Below are 13,026 nucleotides of genomic sequence, written 5' to 3'. Positions count from 1 at the left end.
ACTCTGTCTTCCATACACACCCAACAGGGGAAGGCTGGTTTTTGTTTTTGTTTGTTTGGGGGTTTTGTTTTTGTTGTGTTTTGTTTTGTTTTGTTTGGAGCTGAGGATCGAACCCAGGGCCTTGTGCATGCTAGGCAAATACTCTACCACTAAGCTAAATCCAGTGTTATGTATCCCAGACTAACCTTAAACCCTAATCCTCCTTCCTCTACCTCTCAAGTGCTAAGATGCCTGGTTTTAATGCAGATTCTTCTCAAATATCACATTTTATACAGGCTTTAATAAGGCCCACCCACAATTCTGATGTTCATAATTCAATATTTAAGAAACTTTTTTACAGTTATTTATTGTGCCCATTTGGAGACCAGAGGACAGCTTTTAGGAGCTGTTCCCTTACCCTCTTACCATACAGGTCCTGGAAATCAAACAGGCAGCAAGCATCGACCCTGAGCCAGCCTGCAGTCCAGCTCCAGGACTCTATGATAAGCTACTACACATCAGTCAGCTGCTGTGATGGGTTGAATGTCATAGCTCAGGTGTTTGAATAATTGAACAGTTCCAGCTGGTGGAACTGTTAGGAAAGGATTAGGTGTGGCCTTATTAGAGGGAGTATGTCACAGGGGCTGGGATTGCAGTTTCAAAGCCTGCTATCCCTAGTGCAAGCACTTTTACCACATTAGCCATCTTTACTCAACTGATTATTTCTCCCTTTATTAGCTGCTACTTTTCTGTTGTCAGCAACAGCCACTTCCCCTCCCAGCAGCTCCCAAATAAACACACAGAGGTTTATATTATAAATGCTCAGCCAATAGCTCAGGCTTGTTACTAGTTACCTCTTCCATTTAAATTAACCTCTATTTCTTATCTATGCTTTGCCACATGGCTTGGTACCTTTTTCAGTACGACATGTCCATCTTGCTTCTCTCTGTGTGTCTCCTAACTCTGCCCTTCCTCCCGGCATTCTTAGTCTGGCTGTCCCACCTATACTTCCTGCCTGGTTACTGGCCCATCAGATTTTTAGTAAACCAATTTGAGTGACATCTTTACAGTGTACAAAAGAATTATTCCAGAGCAACTTAACCAGGACCTAAAACACATTTTCAAGGTTCATTTTTCCTTATGTGTCTGTATGTGTGGGGTGAGTATAGGTACCTGTGATGGCCAGACTGGGTCTCCTGAGGCTGGAGTTAACAGGCATTGTGAGCTGCCAGGCAGAGGTGCTGGGGACTGATCCACCATTGAGCACCCACTTCATGCCCTTCACTGCCCAGCCATCTCTTTGGCCTGAGACACTTTTGAAAACATAGCGTTTAACGACTGAAATTGGAATAGGCCAATGAAACACAAAAGTCCATGCAGCAAATTATTGCTGTATTAAAATGGGCACGCCTTTAGTCCCAGCACTCGGGAGGCAAAGCCAGGTGGATCTCTGTGAGTTCGAGGCCAGCCTGGTCTACAGAAATCCAGGACAGGCACCAAAACTACACAAAGAAACCTGCTCTCTCTCTCTCTCTCTCTCTCTCTCTCTCTCACACACACACACACACACACACACACAAAACAATCAGGGCTGAGCTGTGTGTAGCTCAGTAATAGTGTTTCCCCAGTGATCTGTACCACTCCTGTTGCAGAAAGTGTTGCTTCCTAGTGTAAGAAACAAAGAATGACCTCAATGTTGCATAAAGGGACAAGCAAAAGCAGAGTAGCACAGCCAAGTAATTCATTTTGTAAAAAGGGTGTGCCAAGACTCAAACCAGGCTAGCAAGCACTGATCAAAATGGTTCTATTCTTTTACCCTGATCTAAGTGCTGCCGGGTCTCAGGCCTTGACCTGCACTACTTAGGGCTTGATCTAACTGGGCTATGAAGAGACAGACACACATGGAAAGCTAAGGCCTGGGGAGCAATGAGCCTGGACAGCAGTGGGGAGGAGGAGGCAAGCTAACACCAGACCACGGGTGTCCACCCAGAACTTCAGCTGCCCCCACACTCTGTTAAATTTAGTTCTCACTACTGGGGTCTAATTAGCAGGAAAGGGAAGAAGGTTCAGGAAACATGAATCCTTCCCAGTCTCAAAACTAGCAAATGTTTTGGTTTTTGTTCCCGTACCCATAAAATCACCTGTGCCTTGCAAGAGATCACCCCACAAGCCGACTAGTCATCCCATAAGCCCCTGCTGGTGTTCTTGGAGCTCACCTGAGGTTCCGGTAGCCACTCCCAGCTATTTGTGCCTAATTCTGTCATAACTGCATTTGTCCTCTGGTCTGAGAGATCAGAGTATATACTCTCTAGGAAGGTGGGGTGGTGGGCACATGGGACAGGCTGACCCCAGCTGAGGTGAGGCTTTGGGGTCACCCATAAACAACTCCTCACTCATGTTCTATAAGTAGACTCAATAAACTCATTAGTTCCCCAGGTTGGACTTAAGATAGTTGGAACTAAAATTTAAGAGACTAGTAAAAATGGATTTTAATACACTATTCTGCAGGAAGGGATAGAGTGTAGAGAAAAATTAAAAATGGCTGGCATAGTGACTTGGCACAAAAGTGGGCTTTTTTTTTTTTCATTTTTAAATCCACTGGGCTGTGGTGGCACACTCCTTTAATCCCAGCACTCAGGAGGCAGAGGCAGGCGGATCTCTGTGAGTTCGAGGCCAGCCTGGCCTACCAAGTGAGTTCCAGGAAAAGGCACAAAGCTACACAGAGAAACCCTGTCTCGAAAAACAAAAACAAAAACAAAAACAAACAAAAAAATTCCATGTGTGTGAGTACATCAGTGTAAGACGTGTATGACGTGCATATGTTAAGTGTGTGCCCTCAGTGACCTATATGACTGTTAAGTGTATGTGATGTATATGTTGTGTGTGCCCTGTGGTATCAGTTGCCCTTGGGCTAGAAAGAGTTGTAAGAATTCTGAGCTGCCTGGTACAAATAATGAAAATTAAACTCCAGTCCTCTGGAAGAGTTAGTTATATTCTCTTAACCACTGACCCATCTCTCCAGCTCTAAAACTGTTTCATCGTTAGATGTATTAGTTTATGTATATGAGTCTTATGCAGACTACATGCATGAAGTAACCATCAATATCAGAAGAGGGCATTGAATCCCGAAACTGGAATTATGGATCTGTATGAGTGCTTGGACCAAAGCTGGATTCTCTGTAAGAGCAACAGTCGTGCTTAACAACTGAGCACTCTCTCCCCTAAACAAACAGTGGAGGTTTCTAAGTCCTCCCTTGAAAGTGGGACAGACATCTGTGAGTCGTAGGCCAATCGTGTCTACCTAGATTCCAGGACAGTCAGGGTTACCTGTTTCACACCCCCCAACCCCACCCCCAAAAAGTTAAAACCCTTCATTGGAAGAAACCCTTGTCTTCTTCTATGTGCTGGGACCGGGCCTCCTCTGTCTCACTGATGAGGAGGCAAAGACTTAGATTTCTAAGACTGCATTCTCCCTTAGGACATGGAGCTGAGTCATACACTCACTCAAGAGGACAAGCAGGCACCCACCACCAGCTAGGGGGCAGAGGGGCCTGAGCCTCCTGCTCGTCTGTAACTGATGAACTGGAAGCTCATCTGGCTATATATTTCTGGCGGAATCCTTTGTGTCACAAAGACGCACAGCCACTCAAGCACAAGGTTTGTTTTACTGAGTTTGAAAGAAAAGATGGTTATTCAACATTTCTTACACGTACAAGGACATAATCGTGGATGTTCCCAGAAAAGGAATTCTCACAACAAACCCCAAATAAAAATGTAAGTATGAATAAAGAAACGGGCCCAGGCAGAGGGCTCAGTGTAAGAGCTGCTTGCTGCTAAGCCTGATGACCAGAGTTTGAACCGGAGGACCCACAGGGCACTACAGAACCAACTCCCTCAACTTGTTTTCTGACTTACAGATGCTCTAGGTTGAACACACCCACACAGAAATATTAAAAACTGATCACACCAAAGCATAAAATAAATGTCATAGTCATAAAAAAAAAATGCTGTTCAATAGAAGGTATTTTCTTTCTTTCTTTTTTTTTTTTTTTTAAGTTTTTTCAAGGTAGTGTTTGTGTAGCTTTGGTGCCTTTCCTGGACCTCGCTCTGTAGCCCAGGCTGGCCTCGAATTCACAGAGATCCGCCTGGCTCTGCCTGCCCAGTGGGGATTAAAGGTGTGCGCCAAAACCACCTGGCAAGTATTTTCTATAGGTTTTACTAACAATGGATTTATTTTTATCTTCAGAATAATTACTGCTATAAATACCAGACAGCCACCCCTGCCCGCCCCCACCACAAGGAAAACATAAGCAAGACATTTGGGAATAATGATTTGTTGAGTTTGTTTTGTACCTTAGACATGGTCTCTAATGTAGCCCAAGTGAGCCTTCAACTAGATATGGAGCTAAGAATTGATCTGGTCTTTCTCCACTTCCAAGAACAGGGATCACAGGTTTGTGCCATCACAGGCAGCTTGGAAATTCTTTGCAAATTGGATATCAAAAAAACTTATAAGAATGTCCCCAGTCTTATTAGTGACACATGTCTTTAATCTCAGCATTCGTGAAGCAGAGACCTGAGGATCTCTGTGAGTTTGAAGCCAGCCTGGGGCTACACAGTGAGCCTGTCTCCAAAAATAACCCAAGTAACAAATCAAATTTTTAATTTTTTCTTTTTAAGAAAATAAAAATAGCGAAAAATCGGCTGGAGATCTGGCTTAGAGGTTAAGAGCACCGGCTGTTCTTCCAGAAGTCCTGAGTTCAATTCTCAGCAACCACATGGTGGCTCACAACCATCTGTAATGAGATCTGGCGCCCTCTTCTAGTGCGCATAAATAAATAAATAAATCTTTTTAAAAGAATTGCGCAGAAGTGCAGATGAAACATGCGTACATGCAAAAAGGGGACTACAGTCTTTTCCATAACGTAAGAGAAGCAGGTAGATGGCCGGCCACCGGTTTAGCCAGCCTGGGACCTTAGAGGTGGGGAAAGGAGGGGAGTGGGAGGATTCAGAGCGTCGAGTTCCTCGTCAGGATTTTTTCTAGCGTGAATTATTACCTAGGGGAGGGAGGCATCTACGAGAACAGGGACTGAAACAGGAGAGGGAACCTCCCATGACCTTGGCCAAGGCAGGCGCCCTCGGCAGCCCACAGGGAATGGCACGCCAGCGGGGACGCAGCAACTTCCGGGAACCCAGCCGAGGAAGGGGCGGGGCGTAGGCCGCGCCTCGGAGACTAACGAATCGGGTAGCCAACGGGGAAGCACGTGCTCAAGCGCCAATGGGGCGCGGGGCCCGCCCCGGGCCAGCGGCCGGCGGCGCCCGAGTGCTGCGCGGCCTCGGCGGCATGGCGGGCGGGGCCCGCGAGGTGCTCACGCTGCAGTTGGGACATTTCGCGGGTTTCGTCGGGGCCCACTGGTGGAACCAGCAGGTCAGTCCCCTCGCGGCGGCCCGGCGCTGCCCGCAGAGGGTTCATGGCCCCCCTTCCCACTCCGCTCAGCGCTCTGCACCCTGCAGGATGCTGCGCTGAGATACTCGACCGATGGCGAAGAGTCGCCGGGGGAGCTGTGCCCTGACGTCCTGTACCGAACCGGCCGGACGCTCCATGGCCAGGAAACCTATACGCCGCGACTCATCCTCATGGATCTGAAAGGTGAGGCGGCGGCGGAGCTCACCACGTTTTCTCGTTTTGCGTGGGAGGCCCTAGCATTAGTTCACTTGAGAAGCCACACCTGGGACCAGCCCCCAGAGGACGCTGGAAAGCAAGACTCTAGAGTTGCCTCTGGAATGGGCAGTGTACTGTTAAGCTACCACACTCACGCAGAGCCACAACTCCTGGCAGAAAGATGGAGTCCAGATTACCCATCCCATCTAACGTATATCCAAGTGTGCTTTAAAAGGCCAAGCACACCGCTCCGCGCGGTTGGACACGCCTTTAATCCCAACCTGGTCTACAGTTGTAAACCGTTCAGGGATACGTAGGAATACCTCGTCTCAAAAGCAAAACAAAAAGTTGCCACGTGCCGAAGACACTGCCACATCACTGAGAGGTGATGAGGTTCGGCTGGGGGAGGAGATTATCCTCTAGGTGCAGCTTCTTTCTTCCTGTGCAGGCAGTCTGAACACACTAAAGGAAGAAGGCGCCCTCTACAAGGACCGGCAGCTAGAGGCTGCAGTAGCATGGTGTGTACCTGATGCATGAGGGGTGAGGGTCCAGTGTGTGCACATCTAAGGGACACCCTCCTTTGCTTAATCTCCACTCTTTTCCAGGCAAGGAAAGCTCACCACACACAGAGAAGAAGCATACCCAAAGAACCCTAACCTCCAGGACCTTCTGAGCGCAGAGGTGATGGGCCCTGCCCCAAACCTTTAAACCTACTGCAAGCAAAGTATCTGTGTGGAGCAGAAAAGATGGAGTCTAGTCACTGTAAATGGCCTAGAAACACTCATTTTTGGGAAAGCAGCTTTGGCTCTAAACCGGCAGGAACCTGTAATCTGGCTCAGAGGTTAAGAGTCCTAGTTCCTACAGAGGACCCTGAGTTTGTCCTAATGCCCGTCAGGCAGTTTACAACAACCTGTAACCAGTTCCTGGGGATTAAGCTCCAATTCCAGCTTTGGCACCTCATGCCTGTGGTGTTCATACATTCAGAGGGGCACACATAAGATAAACCCATGATGTAGGAGACCTTCCTAGAACTAAATGTCAGTGTCCTCACCCTTCCCAGGGAGTTCTGAGTACTGATGGTGCCTGGAGGGCCAAACCTCTCCAAAATGGCAAAGGTGAGCTATCTCTTGAGGCTGGAGACTGAACAGAACAGGGACTTGGGGGGTGGCTGCCCACTGGTCATCCCTGGTACAAATCCAAACCTATTTATTCCTAGAGAACAGCATCAGAGTCTGGTCAGACTTCCTCAGAGTACATCTCCATCCGCGGAGCATCTGTGTGATCCAGAAGTACAATCATGACGGGTATGGGGACTCCAGAGGCCGAGGCCAGCTCCCCTGCCCTCCTCTAACACAGCAGACTGAGGAGTGGAGGGCAGGCCAGAGGCTTCTATCATGGTGATTTCTGGTAGTGAAACAGGTCGGCTGGAGGCGTTTGGCCAAGGAGAGAGTGTCCTGAAGGAGCCCAGATACCTGGAGGAGCTGGAGGACAGGCTGCACTTCTATGTGGAGGAATGTGACTACTTGCAGGTAGCTGTGCGGCAGGGTGCGTGCTGCGGCAGAAGCTCCTTTCATCCTACAGTCTGCTTCCTGTTGGCCTTCATCTTCCAGGGCTTCCAGATCCTGTGTGACCTGCACGACGGCTTCTCTGGAGTGGGTGCTAAGACTGCAGAGTTACTGCAGGACGAGTATCCAGGACGGGGGGTGATAACGTGGGGTCTACTCCCTGGTCCCTACAGTCTCGGGGTGAGTGGAAGCTGGAAGCGTAATGGCAGAGTTGGTGGGAAGGTGAGGACCCCACTGAGGAAGGGGTGTGGAGCAAACCATTCTCATTTCTTTTACCAGGAGCCCCAGAAGAATATCTATCGCCTCCTAAACACAGCATTTGGTCTGGTGAACCTGACTGGGTACAGCTCTTTTGTCTGTCCCTTATCCCTGGGAGGGAGCCTGGGCCTGCGACCCAAGCCACCTGTCAACTTCCCTTACCTACATTATGACGTAAGGCTCAAAGCTTGGTTTATGTCAGCCCCTGTTTACTGTGGCTCTGTTCCTTCTCTCTAACTGCCCTGTGACGTGTGCTGCTAGGGATTGAACCTAGGACCCCAGCATATACTTGGGAAGCATTTTAATACCAAGTTGGGTTCCCGGCTTGAAGTTGACCTTTTAGCACCTCATGTCTGTCCAGCCTCAGGAGAAACAGCCTTACTTCATTCCCTGGATCTCTGCGCTTGCTGCTTTGCCCCCACGTTTTTCCACACCCAAATGACCCAGTGTTCCCCTCCTGTCCCACCTGACAGGCCACCCTGCCCTTCCACTGTAGCGCCATCCTGGCTACAGCCCTGGATACGGTCACTGCCCCCTATCGCCTGCGTTCCTCCATGGTTCCCATGGCTCATTTGGCTGATCTGCTGAGTTTCTCTGGGAGAAAGGTAAGACGCTTTCCAAGGGGCTGGGCCAGAGTGAGGGAAGGCTCTGTAACCAGATCCCTCCTGGTCTCTAGGTGGTGACAGCAGAAGCAGTCATCCCCTTCCCACTGGTTCCAGGGCAGTCACTTCCTGACAGCCTGGTGCAGCTTGGAGGAGCCACCCCATGGACCCCACTGTCTGCTTGTGGGCACTCTGCTGGAAGTCGATGCTTTGCCCAGTCAGTGGTGCTGAGGGGTATAGACAGAGCAAGCCGTACCAGGTAAAGACCCTTGTAAGGCTTGCTCGTGTCTTTGTCTCCCTGGTGTTTAGACATTCTAATGGGACACTTTCTTCCTACCACCATAAAAGCCTCACATTAAAAAAAAAAAAAAAAAAAAAAAAAAAAAAAAGCCCTGGACTGATTAGTTGATGGTCCAAGAATGTAAGAATTCTTAGCTTCCACTCCTGAAGCCAGAGAGTAAATGTGGGTTTGGCTTTGTTCTGGCAGTAAGCTCAACCCAGGGACGCCTTTGCCTTCCGCTCTCCATGCATGTGCCTCTGGAGAAGAAGTCTTGGCCCAGTATTTACAGCAGCTCCATCCCAGCGTCTTCAGGTCAGTCTCCCAGCCACCTTTTTCTGCAGGCTGTCTGTGGCTTCTGCGCCCGCCAGCAGCTTGGCACCTGCTCACTGAGTCACCACTCTCTGCCTGCAGCTCCTCCTACCTGCTGCTGACCCCCTGCAGAGTGGTTCCGCCTTACCCACACCTCTGCCCAAGCCTAAGTCACAAGGGACTGGCCCTGGACGGTCCCCCCAAGGGCGCAGGTAAGACATGCAGAAAACTAACGCTTCCGCTACATAGGAGCAGTTTTGCTCTTTCTCTTGAATTAAAAGTGCTAAAGGAAAAATTCACAGTTGAGCATTCCTCTACTGACTACAAGCTGCCCTGGAGTACTGGCACACTAGAGGGCAGACACACTTGACTGCTGTACTCCGTCAGTCTAGCAGAATCCAGGCTGCTCAGCACCCCTTTTCTCTCCATCTGCAGCAGTGCAGAGCATCCCTGTGTTTGGGGCCTTGCGTTCATCTTCATCCTTGCACCAGACCCTGGGAGATTTGGCGGAAGAGCTCACCAGACTTGACCTGCGGCGCTGGGCTAGCTTCATGGATGCTGGGGTGGAGCAGGATGACATGGAAGAGCTGCTGCAGGACTTATACAGCTTGGCCCAGTGTTACCAAGAGGGTGACAGCCTTTCCAACTGAACTGAAGTTCCAGGGAAGGGCATTAGGGAGATAATTTGTAATAAAAGATGCTGGGTGCAGAAACCCAGTGTTGGAACCTGCTACATGACCTAGGCATTTGTGTATTTGAAAACACTGAGGTCACCAGGCAAAGAGCCAAGCCCCACTCTCCTTCAGTGCTATTTACAGACTGGGTTTGTGAGGTCTCCACTGAGCGCTCTCTCCAGATCGACTCTGTCCTTAGCTCCACAGGAGCTCACCCTCCTACAGAAGGCAGTTGGTTTGGTCCTGGCGGGTGACACCCGTACCTCCCAGGGTCTCATTCGTCCAGCTCTTCTTCAGACAGCAGGTCCCCATGGTCAGAGAGCTGATCTGCATTGCTGGTACTGGTGGCATCGTCCTCATCCTCGGAGCTGGCCTCACAGGCTGTGTGGAAGAGTTGCCTGAGTTCTCGGAAACGGTGGGAGACCTAGCAAAGGAAAGGGCTGCGCTCAGGGTTCCGGTCTGCTTCAGATGAACTGGGCACCACTTACTACACAGAGGAAGACCGAAGGTGCTGTCTTCTGTATAGATAGGAGAATGCCACAGACAAAACAATTTCTTTTTTTTTTGGGGGGGGGGGGTGTCAGACTTGGTGATCCACACCTTTAATTCCAGCTATCAGGAGGGAGGGACAGATGGATCACTGAGTTCAAGGCCAACCTGATATACATTATTCTAGGGCAGCCAGGGACACAGTGAAAATCCTGTCTCCTCCTGACAGTAAACCCACTGTCCCATCATCATATGCCACATCACCTTCCCACCTCACCTCCACGGGGGTCTTATTTCCCAGCTGCTGGGAGATAATGCTGAAGGTGTGTGGCTGCGCACCCTGCTCCTGGCACATGGTGAGAATCACTCGGTCCGCTTCCCTGTAATCCAGGTAGCATGGTTAGGCCTGAGGGCCTGTTGGGATCTGTGTTTCACTCTTTGCAAACACAGCTGTCTTTACCTACCTTGTCCACAATACAACCTTCTCCCCAGTGGAGCTGACCTTGCTGTTATTGGCACAGACAGTAGCTTCGGAGGCTTTTGGCGGAGCCCCCTCTGGCCCCTTGCTTTGAGTTCCACTGTCTTCAGCCATGACCCCTCTGGCAGCTTTAGGAGTGCTTGCTGAGGGACCGACTCCTGGTGAAGTTCCACAGATAGAGGCCTCTGTGTGATCTGTCTCTGCCTCAGCTCTGCCCTCAAGTAGCCAGCTCTGAGAGTCTGCTTTCCCATAGATGTGTCTTCTCCCTGTGTCTCTGGTCCTCGAGGAAGCAGGGAGCTCCCCAATGCCTGGCAGTTTCTCAGTTTCTGATGCATTTGGGAGTAACACAGTAGTCTCTGAATTAGCAGCAGCCTTTTGGTCCTTGCCCTCTTCAGGAAGGATGGTGGATGTACCGAGGCAGGAAACAACTTCAGGCCCAGCCTGGTTTCTCCTGACAGAGGAGAGGACAACTCCAGTCTGAGGAGGAAGCCGAGGAGTGTCTGGTGAACAAAGTGTTGAACCCTCCAAGGGCTGCTCCATGAGAGTCATTTCTGCAGAGCTCAGCAAAGTACTCCCTGCTGTCGACCCTGCATAGGAGGAATGTGGGGGTCAGGTATACACTGAAAACCGCAAGTCTGGTGAGCTACTGGACCACAGTTCCATTGGAAAGACTGGTGGAGGTAACGGGGAGCCACCAAGCAAAGGACGGAACAAGGCTAGGAGAAGACACCGGGAATCTTTTGTTTGTTTGTTTTTTGGTTTTTCGAGACAGGGTTTCTCTGTGTAGCTTTGCACCTTTTCCTGGAACTCACTCCGTAGCCCAGGCTGGGCTCAAACTCACAGAGATCCACCTGCCTCTGCCTCCCGAGTGCTGGGATTAAAGGCGTGCGCCACCACTGCCCGGCTGTTTTGTTATTTTTGAGACAAGGTCTCACTATTTAGCAGTGGCTGTCCTGGAACTCACTCTGTAGACCAGGCTGGCCTGAAACTCAGAGATCTGCCTGTCCCTTCCTCCCAAGTTCTGGGATTAAAGGTGTGCGCCACCACTGCCTGGCTTCCTAACTGTTTTATGCGAGACAGATGACAGGGTAAAGGGTTGCCATTTAGCCCAGCTCATCAGGCTTCCTACAGTGTAGAAAAATGGGGCTGACGCAGGAGGAGGGAAAGCCTTGGCTTGGCAGTTAGGTTACTCACCTGGAATGGGTGTCTCCCCCTTTCTGGTGGTCTTGCCAGTCCTAATCTGGGTTGCCGCAGTATTCTCCTGATCCTCCAGGGCTTCCTCTTCCAGCATGTCCTTGCCTTGTCCTGCTTCCTTACTTCTGGGCAGAGAAATGGCCTCTTGGAGGGGGCTACTGCTCACCAGCTCGAGGGGCTCCTTGCTCTTGCAACATTTGCTGTCACAGACCTGCAAGGGGACTCTCTAGGTTAAAACTGTCCTGAGCTGCCATGTTTCAGGCCTCCAAGGTGCAGCCTGTGTTGCTCCTCAGCACATGAGCCAGCATACTTCTAGGACCTAGGATGCCTCCATTTCAGAGGACTGCATTTGTGTGCCAATGAACTCACTCTGCAGAACCAAAGTCATCATGAGTCTGTTTGCTCACAGGTTTATTTGATTTAAAGAAAAGAATTCCTAAGTATCCAATTGTGAGCAATACCTATGATAATGACACCACACAGAAGAACATGAGGTCAGCATAAACTACACAGACTATCCTCAGACTGTAACATGTCTAGGAGGAAATACTTCAAGTGTGATTTTCCAGAAGTATTATTCAAGGGGTTCTAAAATTTTATTTATCTGGGTTTTTCTGAAGATTTTATTTTTATTTTATGCATATCATAAAACTGTTTGCATCTATGGTATACCATGTGCCTATAGTGCTAACAGAGGCTAGAAGGCAATGGATCCTCTGGAACTGAAGTAATAGATAGTTGTGAACTGCCATGTAGGTGCAGGGAATAGAACCTCAAGTCCCCTAGAAGATCAGCCAGGTTCTTAACTGCTGAGTTGTCTTTTCAGCCACTAGTTTTTTTAAGACAGGGTTTCTCTGTAGCCCTGGCTGCCTGGAAGATGCTATACAGGGTCTTAGTTCCCAGCTTCCCATCTCTGCCTACAAAGTTCTATGATTACAGGTGTGGATTGTAATTTCTTCAAATCAAAGACTCTAAAAAGCAAAATGTAACTGTAGGGGGCTGAAGAGATGGCTCAATGGTTAAGAGCATTGGGTACTTTTCCATAGGTTCAATTCCCAGTACCCACATGACAGCTGACAACTGTCATGTTCAATCCCCAGCAACCAGATGGTGGCTCACAACCATCCATAATGAGATCTGGTGCCCTCTTCTGGCCTGCATGCATACATACATGCAGACAGAACACTGTATCCATAATGAATAAGTAAATCTTTAAAACTATTGCCACCCAGAAAAACAAAAGAAATCTAAAGCTAGAGTACAGATGTTGCTCAATTGGTAGAGTGCTTGCCTGCCATACAAAGAGCCCTGGAATTGATCACAGCACCACATAAAATCGAATGCTGTGATTCATGCCAGTAGTCCCAACGCTCAGAGCACAGAGACAGTGAGTTTGAAGTCAACCTGTGCTAAGTAATAAGCCACTATCTGAAGAAAAAAAAAAACAACAAAAGCAAAATCCACCTGACACTTCTTTTGTTAGTTTTGTTTTGAGAGAGGGTGTTACACATCCCATGCTGGTTTCACACTTGCTAT

General features: G+C 49.2%; 2 protein-coding genes across 8 annotated transcripts in view; one reads left to right on the top strand and one right to left on the bottom strand.

Annotated features, from left to right (window-relative positions):
- The first annotated feature begins 5,254 nt into the window (after positions 1 to 5,254).
- Positions 5,255 to 9,393, top strand: Msto1 (misato mitochondrial distribution and morphology regulator 1). The gene is made up of 14 exons (XM_036189420.1): positions 5,255 to 5,407; positions 5,494 to 5,629; positions 6,090 to 6,159; positions 6,247 to 6,322; positions 6,702 to 6,756; positions 6,858 to 6,945; positions 7,053 to 7,170; positions 7,252 to 7,386; positions 7,486 to 7,638; positions 7,938 to 8,069; positions 8,141 to 8,325; positions 8,554 to 8,658; positions 8,758 to 8,867; positions 9,091 to 9,393. Exons 1-14 carry the CDS (start codon positions 5,258 to 5,260, stop codon positions 9,303 to 9,305), a joined length of 1,728 nt encoding a protein of 575 aa, XP_036045313.1. The 5' UTR covers positions 5,255 to 5,257; the 3' UTR covers positions 9,306 to 9,393.
- The window catches only part of Gon4l (gon-4 like), a 64,160-nt gene continuing 59,605 nt past the window's right edge, over positions 8,472 to 13,026 (bottom strand). For all 7 annotated transcript variants that reach the window (XM_036189415.1, XM_036189412.1, XM_036189418.1 and 4 more), the window contains 4 exons: positions 11,491 to 11,701; positions 10,283 to 10,883; positions 10,096 to 10,198; positions 8,472 to 9,753 (listed from right to left, as the gene is read on the bottom strand). In XM_036189415.1, coding sequence (XP_036045308.1) covers positions 9,604 to 9,753; positions 10,096 to 10,198; positions 10,283 to 10,883; positions 11,491 to 11,701 — 1,065 coding nt within the window. In that variant the 3' untranslated portion in view covers positions 8,472 to 9,603. The remainder of the gene's footprint in view (positions 9,754 to 10,095; positions 10,199 to 10,282; positions 10,884 to 11,490; positions 11,702 to 13,026) is intronic.

This window comes from Onychomys torridus, chromosome 6 (genome assembly GCF_903995425.1).
Source record: "Onychomys torridus chromosome 6, mOncTor1.1, whole genome shotgun sequence".
In the NCBI taxonomy this organism is placed as follows: Eukaryota; Metazoa; Chordata; class Mammalia; order Rodentia; family Cricetidae; genus Onychomys; species Onychomys torridus.
Note: the sequence above shows the minus strand (reverse complement) of the source record. Positions and strands in the feature narration are given on the sequence as shown.

Excerpts from the sequence above, each read along its gene's own strand:
- Msto1 (XM_036189420.1), top strand. The coding sequence starts at position 5,258 with ATGGGGCGCGGGGCCCGCCCCGGGCCAGCGGCCGGCGGCGCCCGAGTG. Across the intron at positions 5,408-5,493 it reads CCCACTGGTGGAACCAGCAG|GATGCTGCGCTGAGATACTC; the intron begins GTCAGTCCCCTC and ends TGCACCCTGCAG. Across the intron at positions 6,946-7,052 it reads CAGAAGTACAATCATGACGG|TGAAACAGGTCGGCTGGAGG; the intron begins GTATGGGGACTC and ends GATTTCTGGTAG.